Below are 27,577 nucleotides of genomic sequence, written 5' to 3' on the forward strand. Positions count from 1 at the left end.
TCTTCAGAGAACAGCTGGATTAAATTACACACAGATACATTTTATTTACAAATTAGGTGGCTCCGAAGGCAATTGGTTGCATTGCATTTTATGTGAGGAATCAGAGTAAGAAGGGCTGAATACAAATGCATGTCATATTTATCATTTATTTTATTTGCTAATCAAATGTATTGCTTAATTACTAATGTCTAAGTCCCTCACAGTTATGCATGGTTTTGTTTTGGCCTGTTGCTTAAAATCCCAACAAATTATACTGATGTTTTGTGGTTTTAAGATAATAAAATGTGAAAAAGTTCAAAGAATGTAATTTGAGAAAAACCAGAAGCGTTCACATGGACTTTCTAACCTTTTGCCATTTATGGTTTGCAGAAATGAAGCTTCGGTTTCAGTCCCTGGTGCGCGCCGTTTGCAGCATTAACTGCAACTAAATGTGCCGATCAACTAATGATCAACCCTGCACATCAGCTTGGATGATTTTTAAAGACTCAGAAACAGCTGTTTGCATCAACCACCTTCAACAACCTTTTAATGTTGCTATAACCAGAGTGTCTTTTACCTTTTTTTAGATGGTAATGCACTAAAATAAAAAAATCTCTGCACATTTGTAAACACTAAAGTTAATAACGACCTAAAGTTAATAATGAGTTATTATGTGCAAAAAACTTGTTTTTAAAGATCAACCAGCAATTAAAATATATAAATAAAAAATGATGAGAACAAATGAGCTCAGATAAGCCACATGAGCCATAGTAAATGCAAAGAAGAACAAACTGGTTTCTGAGGTCTTTTATATGACTGGATATTATACTTCCTTGAAACTGGCCTCTTTTCTGTTTCAAAGTCAGAACTCCTGCTCATGAAGTCAATGTTTTCCTGTAAATTAACATCCTGATGTGTGTGTTTTTTAGAAAAGGTGTGAGGGGGCTGGATTAGTGAGCCATTTCCTTCCTCTAACTCCCCCTTAACAAAAAAAAAAAAAAGTAGCAAGAAAGTTGACCGCCGAGACTGATCGCAGATAGTCACAGAAAAAGAAAGTAAGAGAAAGGCTGAAAACAGTTTGAACAAATAGGGTCAGTTTACTTAAACAAGTGCCAGATGTCAGCTTTTTTCAGCGAGCCATAGCATGGAGACTTAATGGTTACACAAAACTGGGATCTTGCTTGGACCGGATAACAGGATTGTTAACCAGACATGTATGAGTTTCTCTTGAGTGCCATCAGCTGTCTTTTTATCTTTCAGGGAGGTAAGAACATGTTTTGACTCATCTAAATCTGAAAACATGTTTGCTGTCTTGTCACATACCAGCCTATGTTTTGTATTTGATGAGATTTAGTTGTATAAGCTCTAAGGAATACAACACTGTGATCTTTTTAAGTATTGTTCTCCCGTTATTACTGTTGTGCAGTTTGACACGGATTAACACATGTTGTTCATAAATCCCTGTTGGGTGAAAGTAAAGTCAAGTTTTACTATAAGTTAGTTGCACTTTACCTTTTGCCCTCTACTTTTACCAACTTAGGTGTTGCCTTTTGAAATAAAAAATTGTGATTTTTTTTTTTTGCTTCACTGAATGATGAGTTTATTTTAAGAGTTTAAGGCCTTTTAAACATTTTTCTATGTCTGATACTAAGTGGAGGGCCCTGTAAATCAGAATCAGAATCAGCTTTATTGCCAAGTGTGAGCACACAAACAAGGAATTTGACTCCGGTACACTTTGCTCTCAGTTAATACTTTTTTTTATAGATATAGTATAAATGGAAAATAAACAGAATAAAAAATATATTTAAAATACATATATACACAAGTGACTTTACAGAGAATATAATGTGAGATCAGTCCAAGTATGCATGGTGTTGTTCTGGCACTCTTGACTGTCAAGTGTTCATCAGAGAAACAGCCTGGGGGAACAAACTGTCTCTATGATAACTTGTTTTAGCAGACAGCGCTCTGTAGCACCAACCTGAAGGTAAAAGCCTAAACAGTTTGAGTGCGGGAAGTGTGGGGTCTGCAGAGATTTTAGCTGCCCTTTTCCTGCCCTTAGACCTGTAAGTCCTGGATGGAAGGAAGGTCAGCCCTGATGATTCTCTCTGCAGACCTGAATGTTTTTTGCAGTCTCATGTTTGTGTTGCAATTTATTAATGGCTAATTTTTCACTCTTAGCAACTAAAAATATTGATCAGATATTAATTGAGACATATACAGGTCCTTCTCAAAATATTAGCATATTGTGATAAAGTTCATTATTTTCCATAATGTCATGATGAAAATTTAACATTCATATATTTTAGATTCATTGCACACTAACTGAAATATTTCAGGTCTTTTATTGTCTTAATACAGATGATTTTGGCATACAGCTCATGAAAACCCAAAATTCCTATCTCACAAAATTAGCATATTTCATCCGACCAATAAAAGAAAAGTGTTTTTAATACAAAAAACATCAACCTTCAAATAATAATGTACAGTTATGCACTCAATACTTGGTCGGGAATCCTTTGGCAGAAATGACTGCTTCAATGCGGCGTGGCATGGAGGCAATCAGCCTGTGGCACTGCTGAGGTCTTATGGAGGCCCAGGATGCTTCGATAGCGGCCTTTAGCTCATCCAGAGTGTTGGGTCTTGAGTCTCTCAACGTTCTCTTCACAATATCCCACAGATTCTCTATGGGGTTCAGGTCAGGAGAGTTGGCAGGCCAATTGAGCACAGTGATACCATGGTCAGTAAACCATTTACCAGTGGTTTTGGCACTGTGAGCAGGTGCCAGGTCGTGCTGAAAAATGAAATCTTCATCTCCATAAAGCTTTTCAGCAGATGGAAGCATGAAGTGCTCCAAAATCTCCTGATAGCTAGCTGCATTGACCCTGCCCTTGATAAAACACAGTGGACCAACACCAGCAGCTGACACGGCACCCCAGACCATCACTGACTGTGGGTACTTGACACTGGACTTCTGGCATTTTGGCATTTCCTTCTCCCCAGTCTTCCTCCAGACTCTGGCACCTTGATTTCCAAATGACATGCAGAATTTGCTTTCATCCGAAAAAAGTACTTTGGACCACTGAGCAACAGTCCAGTGCTGCTTCTCTGTAGCCCAGGTCTGGGGAATGCGGCACCTGTAGCCCATTTCCTGCACACGCCTGTGCACGATGGCTCTGGATGTTTCTACTCCAGACTCAGTCCACTGCTTCCGCAGGTCCCCCAAGGTCTGGAATCGGCCCTTCTCCACAATCTTCCTCAGAGTCCGGTCACCTCTTCTCGTTGTGCAGCGTTTTCTGCCACACTTTTTCCTTCCCACAGACTTCCCACTGAGGTGCCTTGATACAGCACTCTGGGAACAGCCTATTCGTTCAGAAATGTCTTTCTGTGTCTTACCCTCTTGCTTGAGGGTGTCAATAGTGGCCTTCTGGACAGCAGTCAGGTCGGCAGTCTTACCCATGATTGGGGTTTTGAGTGATGAACCAGGCTGGGAGTTTTAAAGGCCTCAGGAATCTTTTGCAGGTGTTTAGAGTTAACTCGTTGATTCAGATGATTAGGTTCATAGCTCGTTTAGAGACCCTTTTAAGGATATGCTAATTTTGTGAGATAGGAATTTTGGGTTTTCATGAGCTATATGCCACAATCATCTGTATTAAGACAATAAAAGACCTGAAATATTTCAGTTAGTGTGCAATGAACCTAAAATATATGAATGTTAAATTTTCATCATGACATTATGGAAAATAATGAACTTTATCACAATATGCTAATATTTTGAGAAGGACCTGTAGATGGATGAAGAGATAGAGCCGAATCTTTAGCTATGAAATCAGATCTCAACTTCAACGTCCTCCCCACTCACCAGATGTACCAATACGTTATAGGAAACTTATTCAGGGCACAACTGACAGCAGCAGTCTTTGGCCTTGTTGCACCCTCTTGACAGTGCTGCCCTGGGCAGAAAGCCAAATCTGGCAAAACAATAACAGGCACTGATTTAGAATAGCAGTAATTGCGCAAGTAAAGTGAGGGACTACTGACAATGTAATTGTTTTTTTTTTCAAACAAAATGTACCTTAATAATCAAACTGAATCTTCTGTCACTCAGGTGTTTTTTCTGAAGAATGCAGTCAGGGTGTTATTGGGAAACGTATGGCATTGTTCGCACCTGCAGGGAGCAGTTTGTCTCTGTTCTGTGTTGTCCAACACTGTGGAGGACAATGGACAGGCAACTGGATATGGGAAAACCAAACAGATTCAACCAGTGCCGCTGTTACCAACAGTGCAAGGCATGATGTCACCAGTGTCACACTCGATGTCAATAAAACCAAACTAGATTTAAAGATTGGGAATGTCGTCCAGTCAGATGAAGGTTCTTACAGATGCAATGTGAAATGGAGTGATGGAAGCAGTGATGTAAGCCACTGGATGCAAGTGAACGTCACAAAAGGTATATAATTAGCTACATGTGTGAGCCAAATGTCGATAATGAATATTTTAGTCATCTTTGTTTGTGCATTGTTGTTTTTCTCTGTCATCCCCAATGTGCAGGTGTTGCCTTTCAGAGAACGTTATTGCACAGGGCTTTGGTCTGCACTTGTGCCTTCCTTTGTCTTCCTGTCATTCTGGGATTGGCTCGCTGCCTGAGTTCAAAGGTCAAGCCGCAGCCAGATCCCAGGGCAGAAGTCTTACATGCAGCTGAACGCAGAGATAGCTCACATGAGCCTCCACAGCCTCCACCCCGACGCCCGGTACCAAAGAAACGCACTGCTCCTCCTCAAAAAGGTACCTAGTAATTTTTCATTCAGCTGTCTAAAACTGAGACCAGGTAAGAAGTTAATGACATCAGAGCTAAACCTTTGTCTTGGTTTAACTTTTGCAGCTCCCCAAACATCCCAGCAAAAGCCCGAGGTGGGTTAAAGTCATGCCTTTGTAATGTCCAGTCTCAGAAATGTGTCTAACATGCATCTGATGCTGTATAAGTTTCACTAAGCTTTATTTCATCCATGTTACAGTTGTTGTATGCAGACATTTCTCAGGATGCCCTAAGGAATCAAAGGGATGTGAGAGGGCCGATTAATCCCACCATCTACTCATCGGTCAGGTTTTCCTGATAACAGAAGATGAAAGATGGAGATATGTAACTGTCTGAATTTCTTAAAAATCTGTGGAATATCGTATTAATTTGGGCCTTTAGCTATCTATTTTAACAGCACTTGTTCCATGCTGGAAAGATCCTGTGACACACAACTTTGATTTGGTCGTGTGTTTAGGATCATTGTTCTATTCAAACACCTAATTATGTACAAGTTTCAACTCTCCAGCAGTTAAATTGAGGTAAAGCTGAAGAACTTGGAGGTAGTCCCTGATTTCTATTATTTCACCAACTTTGTGCAATCTGCACTGATGGAAAAACAGACCCTCAACATGGCACTGCCACCTCCATGCTTGACACCTGGTACAATGCTATTAGGTCAAAGCCCTCGCCTAGACTCTTTTGAAAGCTCATCTTAACATTATGTCCAAATAATCAGTCCATGTTGATGTTATACTTGTTTTTCTGTGGACAGTGACTCTGGTGTTTTGACATTTTCTTGATATCCATCTTTATGATCGTCTTGGTGATTCCTGGGTTGCTGCTGAACTTAACCGTTTTCTTTTCATCTAAGGGTAAAAGTGTGGGTTATGTAGTTAAAATTTCAAAACAGTTAGGTGTTCCAACAGGGCTGGGATCTCAATCTCATATTAAAACCGTTTTTGATATGAATAAATTATTCTGACACTATGCTTTCATTAATGGCTTGCCCAAAGGCATAACCTCAACTCTATTAAAAATGTGCGACCTATATTAAAAAGTCCGTGGCAGGAAACCAATGAGTTTGAATTGAACTTTATTAATACTAATAAGAAAAGTGAGGTGCAAGCTCTTACAGGACATTTTATGCAATATCAGCTGGAGTATACACATTTATTGGAGCCTGTATGTACAATTCTGACTTTGTGTGGATTAGAGAAAATCCAGAATATGTTCAATACAAAAACCATGGAGGATTTTCAATACAGTCTTAAAGCCCTTGCAATAACATTTAAATGTTTTTTATGTCCCGTGTTTTATAGATTAAACCTTTTGATGAAGTTGTTGTATAATCATTCTTCACTGGAAAAAGAGCAGTTGAAACAAATCAATAAAATCTCAAACAATAACATGACCATCATTCATATTATGAGCAGTTATAAACATACGTTCTGATGGTTCATTTAGGCAAAAAATGAAGATCATGTTTTATTGACAGTGAGTGGTGCTAATATCAGGGAGACATTTCATACAGGCCTGCCTTAAGGTTTCCATGGCAAACGTCTGCATGTAAAGCAACATGCTAATCTCAGCAAAATAAACTGACTTTGCTCTATTTCATGTCAATTTTCCCGATCTATTACCAACTGTTAATAAAGTCTCTTTTTTTTTTTTATGTATGCTAGCAAAAAGTAAAAACACATATGGCACAAAATACAACATTTTATTGTAGAATAAACTCTCAGTGGCACGTTACATAACCCAATATACATATACGTTATTTAGACATCTGTTAAATTAATGTATTTTTCCTTTAATCATTTCACTTTAATTAATTAACATATTCTGCAGTAATTTTATTTTTTACATGACATCAATGCAAAAGAATTTGTATAATAAATTAATCATGTCAACAGAGGAAAAAGGCTGCAGGGCATTTCTGGGCAACACTGCTCCAAACTAAATAATAAACACAACTTCCTGCTTCTTCTGTTTCTTCTCTCCTTACACGAGGTAATCAGTGGCCCATCCCATCCCAAACGTCTGTGCTAGTCCAGGTATATTAAAAAAAAGGTACTTTTCAAGTAACTTCATTAAGCACAGCTTACTAGGATGTTAAATATCAATCGCAGAAGACGTTGCAATGTGGGTGAACTTTAAATCTTTAGTCTACTAAGCCATCTTCAACTTCAAAAATAGTTTCCTGTGCAGTGAAATACGATATTCCTTCAAAGGCTTTCTTGTTTGGTCACACTAAAAACACAGATGTGAATATTAAAGTCATTGCCCCTAATGCTAATATGTGGGTAGCTAGCTGAAGATCACAGAAGACTCATGGCCCCCGTTGTGCTTGTGAGAAACTAGCTTTTCAACGTAGCCTTCCTAACCATTAGCATACAACACAAGATAGCAAGACTGAAATTCACATTCAAAGTGTTAAAAGGTGGTTCAAAGATCCGGTGGAACATCTTTTTTAAGTTGTCTTCATCAGCACCCGCGCTGGGAAACTTCACGGCCCTGGGGGGAGCCTTCCCTGCTAAAAAAACAAAAGCACCACCAAACATCTGCGCTGATACACCGAGCTGGCAAGCTTCAATGGGAGGTACAATGAGGTTTTTTCAGTAAGTGCAATGTCTTGTTTTTCCCTTCAGCAAATGTGGGTGTAGTTTGGCTTTCCACAAGCTGTGCTGTAACCAGATCCAGGAACCTCTCATCCTCTCACATGGTGAGAGACTGAACGCACGAGCAGAGAAAAAGGGCTTTGGAGAGATTGTGAGGCGCAGCTTTGGCAAAAATAAGCTTGTGGCTAAAATGTGCTGGATGTCTCTCCTACTGGGTCTAACCAGGGGTTCAGGGGTCACCCCTACAGATACAGAAATGCTTTGCTGGGAGACATCTTTATAGTGCAGTGGACACAATGCAGTGGCTAATAAGGTTACAAAAGCGCCTCCAAAAATCATAGCGGTTTCCTAAAAAAAACTAAAACATTCATAGCGAAGAAGTTTTGGCTTCACAGTTTCAGTGTTGCCACCCTCAAGGCTTTGCTACTATGTGAACTGTACAATAGGTTTGTGTGAGAGTCTCTGCTTACTGTTTCTTTTCTCTAAGCAAAAGAGGAATTGTTTGGAGACGTACCATTGAAGGATAAAGGTAAAAGGAACACCCTGCTGTCTGCAGTTATTTCCACAGAGTTCTCAACAGTTTTTTGGATGAGGACTAACAGTTCAGTCATAAACGTATACTTTTGTATGAAAGATGATGTCTAAGAAAAAGCTGAGGCGCAGTCTGCAGCCAGGCCTACACTCACAGTTTTACAGCCATGCCAAGACCTTCAAGTGATAGGGACAATAAGAGTTATACTGCAGCTCGACTCAAGCAGTTTAAAGTTGCTGCTTCTGACACTCACAGTTATATCAGTACATTTATAGAGTGCGGGGTGTCTGGTGCAGCTCTAGTCAGTTTAGCCTTTTGGTTATGGTTATATGAAGGTGTTTTTTTTCTCCTTTTCTGGTGATTGTTGTGATTTCATCAGCTTTCTTAGTCTCATACTGCATTTTCATTGGGAAAGTGTGCTGCTTTTTCCTTCCGCAAATCTACTCAGACTGAAAGAGACAAAGGAGAGAAAAGATTGAAAGTCATGTTACAGAATACTAAAAACAGGAGTTTCTTCTTATTCCATGCCACTATGTTATATTTCTCCTATTTCAATTTTTTATTGTAAAACGTCTGTGTTAGAAATGTGATAATATACTCCAAATGTGTATTGATAAACACAAATTAACATATGGGACCAGTTTGACACTTACAGCTGTGGATGAGTGGCTCATTTTGTCAAAGCGAAACTTCAAGTTTGACCTGGGTGATGTTTTACCTTTCCCATCTGCAGAATGTAAGGGAAGGTGATGGGATTATACAGAAAACAAACAAGCAAAACTCTTTCTTTTTAAGCTGGTACTGTTGTTGTTACATCCAATGTGTATTTTACCTGTTGGACTGCGACACATGATGACAGGCGTACCCGATCCCTGGCTGTCAATGCTCAGAGAGGGGCTGAAGGCAGAGGAGGACGTAATGGACGGATGGCCGACCTATAAGGAAATAGCAAAAACATGAAAAGGAAAAGGCACTGCGCATTATCGAATGAAGAGGCCTGATGGAACAAACCAAAACCTCAAGTTGAAGCCGACTTCCTGCAGGCAAAGTGAACGTTGCAAAGTTTTCAGCAGAAACTTTGCTGAACGCTGAGTTAAAATGACTGTTTGCACGGAAAAGGCAATTATCACTTGATTTATATTATACTGAAATAAATGAGAAAAAACTGAAATCAAAGTGTTTAGATTGCTGTGAATACTTACAGTTTAATAAATTAGCCTTAATAGTTTAACTTCACCAACTCTGAAGGCAACTTATGGGGATGATCATTACTCATAGCGGCCATTTAATCAGTAGATAACATTCGAAATGGTTGTTTGACTTTGCAGAAAGATGGAGAGAAAGGAGCATCTAAAGAATGACTGTAGACATGAAAAAATCATATCTTTCCTCAAATATAACTCTTTGCAAAAAAGCAACATGCATATTTGCTAAAGTGATAATAACTAACCTTGGCTTTGAAGATAAAATACATATTTTCTTCTGTTTTCCCCTTTTTATGGATTAGGTTTCTTTTTGGAGAGCCAATAAGAATGTGACCACCGCAAATGTGTAACAGTACCTTCTGAGTCTGGCATCTGTTGTCCAGCCAAGCAAACCGAGAGGAATTAAAATGCTCATATAAAGGTTTTGTTTTTACAAGAGACGTTCTGATTACAACACACACACAGATCGAGAAAAACATTTGATCCAAAACAGATGAGATCTGCATTAATTCTACTTTTATGCTGCCAATACTTTCCCACTATTATTCACTTCTTAGTTCTTAGACTATTTCAACTACAAAAGCTTTCTCCCACTATTAACCTCCTGCTTTGTTACAAATGTGTATTTTCATAACATTTTTTTCAAAGTATTGTTTTCCACAATATACATGGCTAAAATTAAACGTTCCACCCACTGTCTCCAGCTCCTCCAGAGCTTCTGTTTCCCCCGTGGTGCTGCTGAAGCTGCTGGTGCTAGACGAAGAGCGGGAGATGTTGGGCCTGCAGCTGCTGGCACTGCTGCACTCCTTGTGCTTAATAAATGGCCTGATGATGGAAGCACAACAGGGGGACAAACATGTGGGTAAGACAACAGTCTTTAAATTAGCCTTTAGCTATTTCTAGAGCACAAATATATATTTTAAATTAAACTGTAGCTTCTGGGCGACCTGTCTTTGTTGGGGCAAATCTCGGGTGAGCTGGGATTGGATGATGTCTCTGATCTCACTTCTTGGGAATGAGGACAGATCTCTGCTGGTTTGTGGTCGCTGCAGACAAAACATGACTAAAGTCAAGATCTACTCTTACAAGCCACACTGCTTGCACCTTTCCACATTTTGTCACAATGCAACCACCTAATGTATAGTTTTGGGAGATTTTGTGATAGAATATAAGTCCTATGTACAATTTGCTACATTCCAACAGAAACAGCACACACGAAGGACCTTTTTGCCTACATGCCTAAACAAACACTGCATGTTGCCCTGAACACACAATCCCCACTGTGAAACGTGGTGGCAGCATCTACCCAGAATATGTTTTTTCTTCAGTAGGGAAAAGGCTGGTCAGAGTTGATAAAATGATCAATGGAGCATAACAGATGGCAACTCTCCAATACAATCTATTACAGCATTTGATGGAGGTGCACCCTCCAGCAGCACAATTTCCCCCCAAAAATAGTCAGAACGCCAATAAAAGAGTTTAGATCAACCCATATTTATGTGTTAAAATGGACGTGTCAAAGTCTAAACCTAATTTGAACAACACCATTTGAAAGTCTATGTTCCCAGGTGCTCTCCAATAGCCGTCTCTACATGCTCAAAGCTGGCAGTCATACTGCAAAAGACTTGCAGCTATAACTGCGGTGAAAGGTGCTTTTAAATAGTATTGACTTAGGATGGCTGAACACAAATGCACACAAAACTTTCCAGATTTGTATTTGTAAAAAGAGAAATAATCATTTTGCTTCACAAGTATGGGTTACCTTTTCTTAGTCTTTCACATAAATCCACCCAAAAGGTACTGTAGATAGTGGATGGCATCAACCAGAAAATGTAGAGACATTAAACGGAAAGAACTGACCTGCGTGTGTGTTTGTCTGATGGGGTGTCTGTGCTGGAGTGGAGACGTGGGAAGAGGCCTGAACGGCGTTTCACTGGGCTCTTCAGAGGAGATTTGGCTGACACTACTGGAGGCTGAAGATCACAGATGACAGATTAAGGCACATTTTTAAAAAAGGTTCAACATTACTCTAAATAAAACAGCTGTAAAAGTCTAATTGGACCAAACCTTACTGACTATAAATGGTGGAACAACAGTACTCATATCTAATTAATATTTATGTGGAAACTCTGTCAAACAGGTAATCTCCCACCCTGACAATCAAAGTTCTGCAGGTTTGCACATGTAACAAAGAAAGCCCTGTTAGTCCCTTGGTAACAGTTTGATCTCTTTTTTCTCTCTGACTCTTTTTCATTGGCTTACTTACGGTGAAGGTGCTCTTTGTACATTCACTGGTGCTCTGTGGCAGCCCCCCTCCGCTGAGGCTGGCAGGGACCCCACCTGCAACCCCAGGGCTCCGGTGACGATGAGAACCCACTACAGTCTCCATGGAGTGGCTCCTGACACGCATGGCCCTCTAGAATGGGAAAAAAGCAGAAAATGAGTGAATCAGAGAGAGTAGGTGGAAGGGCAAACATAAACAAATAGGGCCAGATTGGTTGACAAAAGATTGCTGGCAGGGAAAGACGTGGAGGGACAGAAATGGCATAAAGTTGAAAAGTACATTATATTTAATTAAATTAAATTTAATTCTGTGTAATTACAAATAATATCCACCAGATGGCAGCATTCTTCATCGAAGAAGACTTGGGTAGCATAGTTAGAAACTAGTGTTTCAGTTTTTTATAGCGCTGATTACATGGAAAATTTCTTTTTTTTTTTTTTTTTTTACACCTGATCCTACACTTTTCTAAAGCATTACTGTTCCAACAAATATTTCATCTACTCTTCTGAAAACCTCATTCTTAGAAAGCAGGAACACAAACAACACATCACAGGACAATGTTTTGTTTTATTGTTGTGTTATAATCTCCTCATTCATTTACAGTAATACAGAGAGGTGATAAACTGCCAGTGCAATGAAATCAATAAGAATAGCTCCCCCTGGGACTGTCTGCAGAAACTGCAAAGCAGCTGTCCACAATCCCTGCAAAAAGTAAGAAAGCCAAATCATCACAGTATTCACACATTTTGTCATCCCCACATCCGACTGGTCCCATTAACATCAGCTAATCTACAAGTGTGAACCAAGGAAAATGTAGGCAAAAAAGGACAGAGAAGGGAAAGAGGAAAAAAAAACACAAGCATGAAGCCTTCAGGGTGTTACATTCACACTCAGGTGTAAGTGCTCAGCCACATACAGGTCCTTCTCAAAATATTAGCATATTGTGATAAAGTTCATTATTTTCCATAATGTCATGATGAAAATGTAACATTCATATATTTTAGATTCATTGCACACTAACTGAAATATTTCAGGTCTTTTATTGTCTTAATACGGATGATTTTGGCATACAGCTCATGAAAACCCAAAATTCCTATCTCACAAAATTAGCATATTTCATCCGACCAATAAAAGAAAAGTGTTTTTAATACAAAAAACGTCAACCTTTAAATAATCATGTACAGTTATGCACTCAATACTTGGTCGGGAATCCTTTTGCAGAAATGACTGCTTCAATGCGGCGTGGCATGGAGGCAATCAGCCTGTGGCACTGCTGAGGTCTTATGGAGGCCCAGGATGCTTCGATAGCGGCCTTTAGTTCATCCAGACTGTTGGGTCTTGAGTCTCTCAACGTTCTCTTCACAATATCCCACAGATTCTCTATGGGGTTCAGGTCAGGAGAGTTGGCAGGCCAATTGAGCCCAGTTATACCATGGTCAGTAAACCATTTACCAGTGGTTTTGGCACTGTGAGCAGGTGCCAGGTCGTGCTGAAAAATGAAATCTTCATCTCCATAAAGCTTTTCAGCAGATGGAAGCATGAAGTGCTCCAAAATCTCCTGATAGCTAGCTGCATTGACCCTGCCCTTGATAAAACACAGTGGACCAACACCAGCAGCTGACACGGCACCCCAGACCATCACTGACTGTGGGTACTTGACACTGGACTTCTGGTATTTTGGCATTTCCTTCTCCCCAGTCTTCCTCCAGACTCTGGCACCTTGATTTCTGAATGACATGCAGAATTTGCTTTCATCTGAAAAAAGTACTTTGGACCACTGAGCAACAGTCCAGTGCTGCTTCTCTGTATCCCAGGTTAGGCGCTTCTGCTGCTGTTTCTGGTTCAAAAGTGGCTTGACCTGGGGAATGCGGCACCTGTAGCCCATTTCCTGCACACGCCTGTGCACGGTGGCTCTGGATGTTTCTACTCCAGACTCAGTCCACTGCTTCCGCAGGTCCCCCAAGGTCTGGAATCGGCCCTTCTCCACAATCATCCTCAGGGTCCGGTCACCTCTTCTCGTTGTGCAGCGTTTTCTGCCACACTTTTTCCTTCCCACAGACTTCCCACTGAGGTGCCTTGATACAGCACTCTGGGAACAGCCTATTCCTTCAGAAATTTCTTTCTGTGTCTTACCCTCTTGCTTGAGGGTGTCAATAGTGGCCTTCTGGACAGCAGTCAGGTCGGCAGTCTTACCCATGATTGGGGTTTTGAGTGATGAACCAGGCTGGGAGTTTTAAAGGCCTCAGGAATCTTTTGCAGGTGTTTAGAGTTAACTCGTTGATTCAGATGATTAGGTTCATAGCTCGTTTAGAGACCCTTTTAATGATATGCTAATTTTGTGAGATAAGAATTTTGGGTTTTCATGAGCTGTATGCCACAATCATCTGTATTAAGACAATAAAAGACCTGAAATATTTCAGTTAGTGTGCAATGAATCTAAAATATATGAATGTTAAATTTTCATCATGACATTATGGAAAATAATGAACTTTATCACAATATGCTAATATTTTGAGAAGGACCTGTAGTACATTTCTCTATCTAGGGTTTAAGTCCTTGAGGACTAAGAAAAGCAGTACCAATTGTGATAACAATAGTTTCGCACCTTAAACTATCTCGCAGAATCGTGACATTTATATGAACAGGTGGTGTAATGAGGGTGATAAAAAAAAATGTCACAGAGCTGGGAAAAGATTGCCTTTTGTCTGGGTTTCATGGTCACCTTGAACGATTCGAGCAGACCCCCATGTCCGCCGTTCTCCAGCTTATCCTCCTCCCCCACCTGCCCGAGTCCCAGCACCGCCTGGCTCTGTCTGTGCAGCTCATCGTGCAGGTTGTCCAGCAGGGCGGCTCGTGTGCGTCCCTGTAACAAGTTCAGCGGCACGCAAAGGGTAGTTTAGGCAAGGGTCTGCAGGCAGCTGGAAAAAGCTGAAAAATAATTGGAGGCGTGCTGTGGTGTTTGAGTGTGTGGTGTGCGTCACCTCTAATTTGGCAAATTTGTCAGATTTGTAGCAGGCGTTTTCAGCATTGATCAGCTTTGTTAGCAGGAAATCTCGGAACTCAGGACCCTGATTAGAAAGATGCAGAAAAAAGACAAGGTAAATAATGAGGAGGAAGGAATGAAGAAGAGTGACCTTTATTAGTGCAATTATATCTAGTCTTGTGTTTTAGCAAGCTTCTGAATCTTCAAATCTTCTTTTTCTTAAATGGGAAGTCATTTTAGTGAGAATAGCAGCAGGTAAATTTTAGTTCAGGCCTTTTTAAAAAAAAAAAAAAAAAAACAACAAACAATTGTTTAAAATTACACTTAAAATTCCCATAAATTACTAATTATAAAAAACTCTTGGTACAGTTGAAATGATAAATATGTAAAAACTCCAAATAATAAAACTACACACAATCCATGAGACATAAAACTGAAAAAGGAACAACACGCACAAAGCTCTTTGGGTATTTGAATTTAGAAAGTACCGTATATAGTTCATTCTCTTTTAATAATAATCTAAATTATTTATAGCTTAGGCGATCAATAGCTAAATAAACAATTGTTGACAAGGTGGAAATTTAACTAACTGAACTATTTTGTGTTTAATATTTTTTTTAGTAATTACAGAAAGTTTTAAATCAAACAGCCCTGTTACCTTTTACCAAATAAAATTCAGTATCCATCCATCCATCCATCCATCCATCCATCCATCCATCCATCCAAATGACTCTCCAATGCAGGGGAGTGGCAGCTCATAGCCACAGGTGAAGGTCAGAACTTAGGACCAGTAAATCAAGAGCTTTGTGTTTTAGTTAAGCCAGTCTGTCGTACTATCTACTGCCTCAAGACACCAATACTTGTGAACAAGACACCAAGATACTACAACTTCTCCTCTTGGTGGTCAAATCTTGGTTCTTGGTGCTCAAGCTCATCCAGATTACCTTGGGGAAGGGACGTTGAGGTTGACGTTGATGGTAGTGTGAGCTGGGTGGCAGGCGAATGTGGGAGACCGGGTTTAAAATCAGGCTCAAGAAAGGTGGAATGTCATTTTTTATTGAATAGTAAAATTATAAGAAAATCAATTCATTTTATAGTTTTATATTTTCTTTAAAATAAGATACCTAAAGTGACACCAATCCACCATAATAATTAAAGCTACCTTTTAATATTACATGTTTGTTGTACTGCTACCAACCTCCTTCCTTCAGGTCATTCCAGTCTTTATGACTCCTCTGCTCATGCCTAAACCCTGTCAAAAAGTAAACTACAGAAAAGTTTTGCATTTATTTCTATCTAATCTTATTTAAAGGACATTTTTAAAAATCTGTATTAAAAACCATCTACTTCACCCTAATTAGTTTGATTTGAAGAGACAGTTCAGACTGTTTAAACTAAAGACTAAGAAGGAAAGAGCTCAGTTAGAAGCAAACTTCTGCCATTCTAAAGCTGCTCAAAGCTCATAAATGACATTGTGGCTCAAATGAATGCTCAATTTGAAACTGTTTCCCGGCCTCACCTACATAATGTCAATGGTTATGTATGCTGCAATGTGCTCTTTTATGTATACACAGTAAGTGTCTCACACAGAGCTAATGTGGTGTAATAATCCACACAATTACGTTATAGCATAAAATCTCTGACTTTCGAGTTTTATCTGATTATTTTCTCTCCTAAATGCTCACCCTTCTGACTAGCTGTAAACATAACTTACCCAGCAGAAATTCACCCTGATTCACCATAATAAGATCACTCGGAGTCTGTTGTAGGTAATCAACCAAGTACTCTATTTAAAAAGGTATTCCTTTAAGGCTGGTCAGTCCACATAAATGTGACTGGGACAATATAGGCATGCAGAGTTGCAGCCCAGTATTATGTTTTCAAGCACTTTAATGGTGCCCAGACATTCAAAAATTAGTGTTCAGTGCAACTAATATTCATAATTTGCTGCATGTCTCAAGACTTTATTCAAGTAAAGATAATGATGCTTTTAAATTTTAACTTAATTTATGTTACATATCAAGATCAACTCTATCGCTCACCTTCTTGAAGATGGCTGGGTTTGGCAGCGGAGGCCCAAAAGGTGGAACATCTTCCCTCGCTGTAACAGACACCTGATGACACACATTTAGAAAGGTCACAAAGACAGCATAGCAACGCATTGTTGACCAATCACTGACAATAATACAAAAAAGCAAAATACAATCCTGAGAAAAAAAAAGTACGCACACCTTTACGTCTTCCATAAAATTTAAGGTAAAAACACCAGTTAGGTGCTGCAAGTGCAATGACCTCCATAGTGGATTCAAGTGTTAACACAACTCCAAGGAGGACAGACATCAGCAACAGAGCTTAAATAAGCAACTGCTACTGCCCATTATTCTGGGAAGAGTTATAAGAGCGTTTACATACAATTCGAAGTCCATGATTTTACATTGAAGAAGGTTATTCACTAATGTCAAACATTTAAGAAAGCAGCCAATCTTCCTCGGAACAGACAGCAAAAAACCCTAGGGCTATATCTCAAATCCTACAGGCCTCAGTTGGCAAGTTAAATGTTAACATTTATGGCAATTAGAAAAAAGATCAAAGCCTCTTATGTCTCAAAACATATATGAAAGAATGACTCAGGTTCCCAAAGTTGGACCTTAATGGACCACAAGACTTCTGGAACAAAACTATTTGGACACATGAGAGCACAGTATACTTAAGCATAATATACATCACCCTGTATGGTGAAAACCAAAGCATATCAGCACATAATGTCAAGCACAGTAGTGGAGGGGTGATGGTTTGGATTGGTTGAAACCACAAGACCCAGGCAGCTTGCAGTCAACGAATTGACCATGAACTTAAGCTCACAATATAATACTATTTTGTAAGTGTGTGATGTTACATTTGTTTGAGTGGAGAAGTGTTGGGTGTGTAGGCAGTGAACACTTTGGTCAGCTCTGTCTGTGTTTTGTTTGACTAAGTCTTGCAATGTGACTTAACCATCTCTGCAGTGATTCTTGTACATCCGTTTCAGGATGTTTTAAATGTCAGTCATTTTCTACCGCTTATTCCATAGTGGGTCACGGGGGAGCTGGTGCCTATCTCCAGCAGTGTATGGGCAAGAGGAGGGGTACACCCTGGACAGGTCACCAGTCCCTCGCAGGGCAACACACAAACAACCATGCACACACTCATTCATACACCTAAGAGCAATTTAGAGTGACCAATTCACCTAACAGGCATGTCTTTGGACTGTGGGAGGAAGCCAGAGTACCCAGTGAGAACCCACGCACACGGAGAACATGCAAACTCCATGCAGAAAGACCCCAGGCCAGGGGTCGAACCCAGGACCTTCTTGTTGCAAGGCAACAGTGCTACCAACTGTGCTACCGTGCAGCCCTGTTTTAAATTATGTTCTTTAATTGTGTTTTCACATTTCACTCTGAAGACGACACAGGTGGCGTCAGAACATTTGTCTTTGTTAAGTTTGTACACTTGAAGCTGAAATTGGTCACTGAGCTCCAGCTCATTGCTGCATCTTCCAAGTTAGATGTCTTTCAGCTATAACGCACCTGGTTCAGCTACTGTTTAGTGGTAGATTAACAGAAAAACCTTATTTCACTGACCATGAACTCCTCTGTGTACCAAGTATTCTTATGCCAAACATAGGGCAATCTGTCAGCCAACTAAGGCTTGAGTGAAAGTTGACTAAAACAGTCCCAATCACAGCAGCATATCCATAATAGAAGGGGTGAAAAGAGGAATCAAGAAGTTGCAATGGCCCAGTCAAAGTCCAAATCTCAACCTGACTAAAAGGCTGTGCCAGGATCCCTCAGAAATTGCTTTATATAATTGTAAGAAACCGAAAAAGAGAGAGAAAACCTGTCCTGAGAGTAATTATTGCCATGGTGTGCACTTAGCTTTTCTCATGATTGTAGTTCTGTACCAGCTGTGTACAAGTCAGTGAAAGTAAACCACACTGGAAGCTGTCCGTCATACTCATTTCAACTCAAAGGTTGTACCTTGTAGGTTGTATGATCTGTACAGGGGTTCTCGGCCTGGACCAGAACGTAAGCGTGCAGGAAGTTGGAGGCTATCACGTCTGGAACAAACGGTGTGGGCTCTTCCTGGAAGACTGCAGCCACAATGTCATTTCCAATGTGTCTTTTCCGTTGGAGCTGAGGAGGAAGGATCAGTAGACAGTCACTATGTGCCTCACCCTTTAAGAGGGAACATTTTTTCAGGAAGTTTTATTTTTCATCCAGTTTACTTTTTATATTAGGAAAGATCATTTTATTGACAGGTGCCACACTTGACCAGTTTGCTACTCAAAACATCTTTACTTAGCTGTTAAATCCCTTAAGTAGCCAGAATATTCCAGCTGGGTACCTGCTGCACGTCACCCTCGGTAAAGGGAAGCTTAGTGGAAACATGGAACATAATCTCTCTGTGTCTGAAGACAGTGTAGATGGATTCAGATCCCGTCTGTCCATGAGACACGTCCAGCCCACCGCGGAACCTGGAACGTCATCAAAGCCTGTGTTATGTGTTGTATCTAACATTCAGTCATGAGTCTATCTTCACAAAGGGATCGTTCAGAATTTGCACCTAAGGCACATTTTGGCAAATATTATGCTATGAAGCCAACGATTTACATGTTATTTACACTTTAATCAGAGGTAGGCATGGTGTGACACGAATGTTTTTCCTGCGTGAAATAGGACAGACAATTGATCATGTGAAGCAAATCCAATCAGAGCTAGTACTTAAAAGAAGGAAAATCAATAAAGCAGTAGTTACCTATATCTCTAAACTCTGTTTGCTTTTTACGTCACATTCATTTTTATCAGATGGATACTCTGACTGGAAACCGTATTAAACACATATTAAACGTTGCAAACACAACAGTGGGTTGGAGGTTCCTAAAACAGAATTTGCTTAAACTGCTATGACATGTTTGAGACTAGAGTTGTTTTAATGTGGTCTCAGCCCCTCTTGGGTTAAACATTACTCTCTGCCTCCAGCACCAACTAATATGGATTTATACTAAATAAGAAAATGATCTACTTCAGGTTAGATATTAACAGTTTATAATGTTTCAACAGAACCCTACTTCAACAATCCTGAACCTTCCCTTCAATGAGCTGTCAAAAGTGACTATTTATTTCATTTGCAAGCCTTTCTTTCATTCTCCCTAACCCTGAGGCTTTAAAAGGGAAGGTGTAAGAGTATACTGAAGCCCAGCAAGAGAAAAATTTAAAAAGGATCCAAAGCTCGGATTACATGTCCATGTAGCACTTTTTTCCTCAGATCTGTTTCACTAAGCACTTTTGCCACTTTACATGCTGAGTCTGAAACAGCAGGACAAGGTTACAGTAATCAAACACTGCTTATAACTTCCACTGAAATGCAGTCATGTATTTTTCTTTTCCATCATCATTTGGCCTTTTCTCTATTTCCTGATTATGTGTTATACTCATGCCAGTTTCATTTTTCTTCTATTGAATCAGACTTTTATTCCAGCTCTTACCCTTTAAAATCCTGGAGCTCAATGTTGTCTCCTAAGATGCTAAGGAACTCCTTGAAAGCAGGTGTCTCCTCGTTGTTCCCAAATAACTCTTCCTCTGATGTCTGAGTGAAGAACACACCAAACACACAGAAAAAAGGGAGATGAAGCCATATATGTTCAGAGGGTTGTTTGATTGGTGAACGGCTGTGTAGAAAAAATGGCTCACCTGTCCAAATTTCTGGTAGATGACTCCAAATTTGAAGGTGTTGTTCACTTCATGCTCATCATAACCCACTATTAGCTGAGATGCCTGTACAAGGATTAAAAACAAACATGTTCTTGTGGGGTTTCTTTCAACTTGTTACACAACTTATCCTTGGTAAAGCCATTAGGAAAACATATTTTCCTGTGCTCCAATGTGTCTCCAGGGCAGCTTTATTGGGTCCATGTTACATAAGGCCAATATGTGACAAACTGTAGTGGGCCCTAGTGACGGCGGTGGTCCGAAAGCCCTATCTGTTGCATACGGAGACACAGATGGCATATTTTCCTTCCCTAAGGCGCAGGCTGAAAGCACGCTCCATCACCGAGCACACAGTAGGAGCAGCAGATCCTTCATATCAACTTTTGAAAGTTGTTTCATCATCAGTTGTTACTTAAATAATTAGCTTACTAAACAGGAGCTGGGAAGAACGTGGGTTTATCAGTGGTGAAATATAAATCAGAGTGCGATGTCTTTATGGTAAGGGGTCAGACAGTATGGAAAAGTGTTTTTCACGTAGCAATTTGCAGACCTGCCGTTAGTAAGAGGTCACAAACTCACCCGAGGGTAAAGGACTGGGTTGAACCTCAGCCCTGTGGCATCGTCACACAGCAGCTGAAACAAAGAAAAATGAATGTCTTCAAATTTAACTGAAAGTCATAAACACATGGTGTCTTTACAGTATCTAGTATTTGTTCTGACTTATAGAGTATAAATGTGTTTTGATTCACCTCCTTTTGCTCAGTTAACATTCTCAATGCAGAACCTTTAACAAAATACTTTCATGGTGCCATGTTTTTGAGTTGTACTTATAGAAATGGCTTCTATATACAAAAGCAAACTAAACACTCAACTATTCAGTCTGGCTTTTACTTGAACTTAAGTGATGTATAAATTAATAATATTATTGTTGTTGTTAAATTATTTTCTACAACTTGATTTTCTACAATTTGACAGAATTGACTTTGTAAAGTGCCTTGATGCATGCGTTGTGAATTGACGCTATATAAATAAAACTGAATTGAATTGTTTTAACAAGTTTTTTATTCTGCATTATTTTACATTTTATAACACATATTTTGATCTTTTACATTTCTTTCTCTCATTTTTATTTAGTGGTTAGGGTTTATTTTATGGCACAGAGAAGGATCCTTCATAAAATGATGACCAGTCAGTCAGTCATTTTCTACCGCTTATTCCATAGTGGGTCACGGGGGAGCTGGTGCCTATCTCCAGCAGTCTATGGGCGAGAGGCGGGGTCCACCTTGGACAGGTCGCCAGTCCATCGCAGGGCAAAATGAAGACCATAATTTTGTAATTGTATTAATAAGAAAAAGAATGCAGACTTTAGAAAAAATGTTTTTTATTACCTTTGCAATCTGAGGCACACTGGGCAGCTGACTGATTCCAGCTAAAGAGATCCTGTCATGAACTGTTTTGATCCGAGATCTACAAAAAAGCAGAAGAAGTGGACCTCCGATTAGAGGGCTGGTCAAAAATGAGTCCAATTAAAATAATTTTAGAACCTATGAAGTTTTAGATGAGACTGAATTTAAATGCAGTTCCTCTGATGAGTATAATCTCAACAACTTGACTGGACGACGGACACCAAATCTAAATGTAATTCTATAGGTATTTTCACTGGAAGCTGGAGATTAACACGTCAAAATCCAGACAGTGACCAAGCAAAAACATAAAATATAGTGTTTTGTTTTTTTTGTAGTGTAGAAAATGACACATTTCTTTTTTAAAAGCAAGAAGCTGAGCATTGCTGAACCACAAACCCAATCAAATGAAAACCGTAAACAATGTTGTAATATTTCCTCTTACTGGTTCTGTCCTGTTTGGCTTATCTGATTCAGAGACGTTTGGTGGTGACTCCGACAAACAGAGAATTTATCCAATAAGCTGAGAATTATTTTCTTATAGTGGGCTTTCTGATAGTTTTTATATAATTTAAATAGATGAATGAGGAAATTGACAAATGATGAGAATCACTATTATATTTTACATCTGACTGGTAATTTCAGATCAGCCTTTTGAAAACTAGATGTCTTTTTCAGAAAACAGACTATACCAAGCACTACTAGGTGGTACTGACAAGAACATTCTTTAGTGTGGAAGTTGTTATTGAGAGGGGAAGACTCAAAGTCGCATCAGTGAGGCGAGGCTTGTAGAAAGGAAACAGTAGTTTCTACAGAGGCTGGTTGGCTGTTCATTCAGGCGGCTACAACGGAGAGTTAGACATCAGCAGATTACAGGAGGCTGAACACATTACAGTAAAGTCTAAAAGTGGCTTTGTTTTATTCTTTTGAATAGTTCAGTTCTATCTCTCGTGAAACATGATGCGTCAGGAAATGTTTGACAGTTAACATATTGGTCTACTATAGGGGTGTCCAAGTCCAGTCTTTAGGAGCTATTATCCTGCAACTTTTAGATGCATGCATTCTGCAACACATCTGATTCACGTGAATGGCTCATTACCAGGCCTCTGCAGACCTGAATGGAGCTGCTGATTAGGGGATTCAGCCATTTGAATCAGGTGTGTTGGAGACAGTAGGCCTTAGGACTGGAGTTGAGGACCCACGGTTTAGTAACTCTTCAGGGAATATACAAATAGTATTGCTAACCACGTCACACTTGCTAACCATGCTAATAATGATAAAAAAAAAATGCTAAGAACGTTAAAATGTAAACTACAGTATGTGATCATTTTGTCCTTGTTTTGAATATGTTGAAATGTTGAAATACCTACAGAGCTATGTAACACTGACTGCTCCCTCACGCACACGATGTCTACTCTATGTATAAATATCAAATAAATAAATCAATAAATAATAATAATTAATGATTAGCTACAGAAAGGCTGGTTAATGCTCCTGTATAGAAATGATTTAAAGTTTTCAAATCAGTGTTTCTTTCTTCTTTTAAAGATGAACTTGGACAGATTTGTTTTGAATGGATCATATAGATTAAAAGCAATTTCCTGTGACATGGTGCATAGAACCATAGTGTTTCTTGTTACAAAGGAAAGGCGACATGCTGTATTTCCTTTTAGTTTGGTGTTATTAAAGGATGCTTCCTTCCCCAAACCTGGAGGATTTTACTGTATTTGTTGATTTTCACTGATGTAGATGTAAACCTATCTGTAACTTTGGAATTTACTTGAAAAAATATTTTTTATTTAACAAACAGTTAGGAAAGTTCAATTAGCCTAAGAAGTGGAAAATATTTAGCCATTACTTATATTTATAAAGAGAAATCACAGTGGGTTAAAGCTGATATCAACAGGTCTGAACTACACAAAATAAGTAACCAGAAATTGGCCAAAAAATCTCTGATCTGTGCATCTCCTATTAGAGCCAATTTTAAATGGACAAATGTAAAAGATAACAAAATAAAACACAAGATAGTCAAAGACAGATGTGGAAACCTGTCAAATCATGCCTCAAGTAGCCTACTTTATGGTACTGAAGATGGAAAAATATGTAAGGAAGGTCTATTTGTGACATTTGCTATTTAGTTATGAGTGATGGTTTGGTGAACTGGACAGAAGCAGGAATTTCTGTCTTTACTCATAAGCAGATTCAGAGAAGAGAGATTTCAAATGAATGCAATTTTAATGACAGATCCGTTCTCTTATAGTACCTGAGCATTATACGCAGAAACTCCTGGCCCTGAGCCTCCTCGTGTTTCAGAGACATGATGAGGTTGCCTATGCTGCTGCCCGTGCAGTAGTAGTTCATGTGCTCCTGCAGGAATCAAAGTAGGAAGAGACACTAAAGTTAAAGACAACAGCAGACTTGCCCTGCTAAACACATAGTACAACTGATATTTGTGCAAACACACACACACACACACACACACACACACACACACACACACACACACACACACACCCACACACACACACACACACACACACACACTAACCTTGCCAAAGAAGTGCTTGCGGTAGGCTCGAGCTGTGCTGTTACACTCCAGACGGTAGCTATGCGCCCCGCCAGGGCTCATGCCCTCATCTCCATCCTCCTCCTCACAGAAACTGGACTCAGAGGAGGAAGGGGTTCCTGCAGTTGCCTCTGCATCTTCAATCCAGTAACCCCCAAACTGGGGCAGGATTACTTGGGGATATGGACCACCTTTCTCTAAGACCTGTAACATTAATGTGGAGAAAAATGAAAGAGGATTGAGAGATAGTCAGAATGAAATGAAAGAAATTCTTAACTAATGTCAAGCTAAAGCTAATGCCTTGCAAAACTCTTCTGACCCTTTGAAGTTTTTCACATTCTGACACAAAAAACCGAAAATGTTATGTATTTTAATTTGAGTTCATGACTAGACCAACACAAAGTAGCAGATTATTGTGAAGTTAAAGGAAAATAATACATGGCTTTCATTTTTTCTTAATTTTTTTATAAAGAAAAACTGCACAAGGGTTAGGTTATAACACAATATCCCAAGCTTTGAACATCCCACAGAGCTCTTGTTCTGAGTATGGCACAACTTAACAGCTGGCAAGAGATGGCCATTCACCTAAACAGATGGTCTGGGACAGGAGACCATGAGGAAGAGAAGCAGCCAAAAGGCATGGTATCTCTGGAGGAGCTGCATAGATCCATAGCTCAGCTAGAAGAATGTGTGGACATGATAACTATTAGTTGTTCACTCCCCAAATCTGGCCTTTATGGAAGAGTTACAAGAGCAAAATTGTTATTATTTCAAGCCATAAGAGGTCTCATTTAACGTTTGCCACAAGCCACATTGGACAAAGGACAAAGCAAACATGTGGAAGTGGGTGCTCTGGTCCTAGCAGGTGGTGTATGAAGGAACCAAAAATGAAAACTAACACTACACATCTCCCCGATAACACTGTTACCATGTTAAAACATGGTGGTGGCTGTGTCATGCTTTTCCTTAGCATAGATAGGAACTGGTTGAGAGTTTATGGGAAGACAAGTGTAGCTAAATAGAGGGCAATAAAGAAATAAAATCTTTAAGAAGTCGAAAAAGCCTTGAGGCTGGGTCAGAGGCTCACCTTCTTTGCTTTGTGTTAGTCTATCACATAACATCCCAATTAACATACACTGAAGTCTGTGGTTGTAATGCAACAAAATGTGGAAAGGTTTAAGGACTATGAATACTTTTGCAAGCCACTTTGGAGATTAGAAAAGCATAAAACAGGTTTTAAATACTGTATCTCTGCTACAAACCACCTCCAGCTGAAGGCTGCATATCAGAAAGGTGTAAATGTGTGTTTGAGAAATGACTCACATCTTCTATCCGTGGGTAAGGGATATAGTCATCCTGTAACAGAGAAGACATGCACACCTTTTTATAAAGAACTGATTTCAGCTTTTTGAACCCCACAGGTTTTTGCCACACTGTTGAAGGTGCAAGCACAACCACAAACAGGCACAAAAGAGTAACACAGATTATAATGCCAAATGGACTTTCAGGCAATGATACAACAAGCTGAATCATTAGCAAAAATCAGTGAGGGACTGTCACCCACTTATTGATGCCAGAGCTATTTTGATTCAACAATACCTGAGGTCAAGAGCTGTTTAGTGCCTTTGGCAATCTGCTGCATTAGTGTATGACCTCTAAACACCATGGAAGTCCAGCAGCCCCCCTGAGAATGCAGGGCTATAGACAGATGGTCATTTATATTCTGCAGCAGCAGGAGCCAGGATACTGGCAGGCCACAAAGGATCAATTGACAGTTGGAGTTCATTCAGCTGGTAATCAATCGGACCAGGGGGTCAATGATTCTAGATTTTAAAAAGCTCTGAGAAAAATCTGAAGAAATGCACACAGGGGAGTTCAGACAGGTGAGAGAAGAACAAGCACAGCAAAGCAGTGGGCACCATGAGGCAGTGATGGAGAGTAGAAAACTGACAAATGGAGTCCATATAATAACATAAACCAAGTGTCCGGTCAGCCACACCTTCCATTTTTTGGCGTCTTCAGCTTTGGGGACCTTATTACAGTCCGGTTGCAGCATGAGGGTGGAAAAACACAAAGGTCAGGAAGAAAGTTCAGTTCCTTTAAAAGGTGACCGAAGCACAATGTTCTTGTTTGCAAGCCTCACTTTCTCTGTTGCCAGATGACAGCTGAGTGAGTCATATTTGCTCATAAGCTCTCTTGCACACACACACACAAACAGTGACACACATGCACACAGGTAATGGACAGTCATCCTCTGTAAAAATCAGACTGAGGTAAAGCTGCTTTTTAACTGTCATTTGGGCCACAGTAGCACCAAGATGCAGTCTAAAGCTCTTCTTTGTAGAAAACATAGTGTTATAGTATGCATAGAAACACAAATCTATATCTATATCTATATAAACATTCGTCCACTGTAATGGGTTTTGTACCCTTAATATCATGGTTTTCATACAAAAATTTTGAAAAGCAGTATATTATTTCAAACAGAAAAGCCAAAGTTCCTTATATTGCTGGTAAAGCGATACGGTTATAATAATGCTATCTATGACATTTATTTAATGTTATTTGGATTTTGATTTTAAAACATAGAGATAAATAAAACTATAGAATAAACTGGCACTAAATTTAATCATAATATTTAAGGTTCTTGTTGTGTTGAATACTATAATATTGTACAGTTTTGCTCTGTAAATATATTAACCTGTTTATCAGTCTGCAGTCACCTGCCTACTGTAGATTTAAAACCATTTTAAATGATCAGAGATAGGTAGATGTGCTTTTAAAGTAATGAGTGTCTGTATTTTTTGCAACCGCTAAAAGTGTAATAGCTTCCTTTCAGCCAGCTGACCAGCAGTGTGCACAACAGGTAGGGATGAAGCAGAGGGGCAGTACTCTACGCTCTATACAGAAAACTCTGATAACTCGGCTACTTTCTGTAGCATTATTTGAAAGGAATTATATGAAGAACAATTTGAAAACTATAACTTTTATAGAATTTTGGTAAACCTTGATCACAGTAACCAAGTCTTAGTGAAAGAGACACCCCCGAAATCTAAATGTTTACACTTTCTAGGTCCTGTTTGTCTGTGTTTCTGTCTCCTTAGGCGTGTGTTACTGGGGCAGATGATATTAGAGAATGAGTGGCAACTCATGAGATTGATCTCAGTGATGCTACTAAGAGGCTGCAATTTCCACTCCAGTCACAGAGAAAGAGATACATTTGAAGAAGACAAAAGAATAAGCAGGAGCCAAAGAGGGAAAACAGAGAATGTGAAGTTGTAAACGCAAAGAAAAACAGGAAAATCAGCAACCTTTAGACATTGTCAATTGTTGGTTATATTTATTAAGTTCTTCATGGATAGAAAGAGTGCATTGTCAAAAAGGGTTAATGCACATGTTTGCCATTATCCAGAGTTACTCCCAATATGTTCACTGCATGAAGAACAGTTTTGAGGATTAATA

At 39.5% G+C, this 27,577-nt stretch overlaps 2 protein-coding genes across 7 annotated transcripts in view; one reads left to right on the top strand and one right to left on the bottom strand.

Moving 5' to 3' along the window:
* The first annotated feature begins 977 nt into the window (after positions 1-977).
* Positions 978-6,114, top strand: si:dkey-52l18.4 (uncharacterized protein LOC560708 homolog). Its single transcript, XM_047391692.1, has 5 exons — positions 978-1,243; positions 4,088-4,429; positions 4,531-4,764; positions 4,862-4,890; positions 4,995-6,114. The coding sequence occupies exons 1-5, from the start codon at positions 1,192-1,194 to the stop codon at positions 5,091-5,093; spliced, it is 756 nt and encodes a 251-aa protein (XP_047247648.1). The 5' UTR covers positions 978-1,191; the 3' UTR covers positions 5,094-6,114.
* Positions 6,115-6,478: 364 nt separating this feature from the next.
* Positions 6,479-27,577, bottom strand: part of rap1gap2a (RAP1 GTPase activating protein 2a) — a 126,122-nt gene continuing 105,023 nt past the window's right edge. For 4 of the 6 annotated variants that reach the window (XM_047391688.1, XM_047391686.1, XM_047391690.1 and 1 more), the window contains 20 exons: positions 26,115-26,147; positions 25,439-25,471; positions 24,098-24,319; positions 23,813-23,916; positions 21,535-21,613; positions 20,726-20,779; positions 20,129-20,212; positions 19,924-20,024; positions 18,783-18,912; positions 18,416-18,571; positions 16,442-16,513; positions 14,398-14,484; positions 14,139-14,279; positions 11,399-11,548; positions 10,993-11,105; positions 10,080-10,178; positions 9,828-9,957; positions 8,760-8,862; positions 8,581-8,654; positions 6,479-8,376 (listed from right to left, as the gene is read on the bottom strand). In XM_047391688.1, coding sequence (XP_047247644.1) covers positions 8,368-8,376; positions 8,581-8,654; positions 8,760-8,862; positions 9,828-9,957; positions 10,080-10,178; positions 10,993-11,105; positions 11,399-11,548; positions 14,139-14,279; positions 14,398-14,484; positions 16,442-16,513; positions 18,416-18,571; positions 18,783-18,912; positions 19,924-20,024; positions 20,129-20,212; positions 20,726-20,779; positions 21,535-21,613; positions 23,813-23,916; positions 24,098-24,319; positions 25,439-25,471; positions 26,115-26,147 — 1,974 coding nt within the window. In that variant the 3' untranslated portion in view covers positions 6,479-8,367. The remainder of the gene's footprint in view (positions 8,377-8,580; positions 8,655-8,759; positions 8,863-9,827; positions 9,958-10,079; positions 10,179-10,992; positions 11,106-11,398; positions 11,549-14,138; positions 14,280-14,397; positions 14,485-16,441; positions 16,514-18,415; positions 18,572-18,782; positions 18,913-19,923; positions 20,025-20,128; positions 20,213-20,725; positions 20,780-21,534; positions 21,614-23,812; positions 23,917-24,097; positions 24,320-25,438; positions 25,472-26,114; positions 26,148-27,577) is intronic. The other 2 variants (XM_047391687.1, XM_047391691.1) reach the window with 1 other exon arrangement.

Source organism: Girardinichthys multiradiatus, chromosome 18 (genome assembly GCF_021462225.1).
Source record: "Girardinichthys multiradiatus isolate DD_20200921_A chromosome 18, DD_fGirMul_XY1, whole genome shotgun sequence".
In the NCBI taxonomy this organism is placed as follows: domain Eukaryota; kingdom Metazoa; phylum Chordata; class Actinopteri; order Cyprinodontiformes; family Goodeidae; genus Girardinichthys; species Girardinichthys multiradiatus.

Bases quoted from the DNA above. Each gene is read 5' to 3' on its own strand.
- si:dkey-52l18.4 (XM_047391692.1), top strand. From the start codon at position 1,192: ATGTATGAGTTTCTCTTGAGTGCCATCAGCTGTCTTTTTATCTTTCAG. The intron at 1,244-4,087 runs GTAAGAACATGT...TCTGTCACTCAG, and splicing joins TCTTTTTATCTTTCAGGGAG to GTGTTTTTTCTGAAGAATGC. The intron at 4,891-4,994 runs GTGGGTTAAAGT...TCCATGTTACAG, and splicing joins CATCCCAGCAAAAGCCCGAG to TTGTTGTATGCAGACATTTC.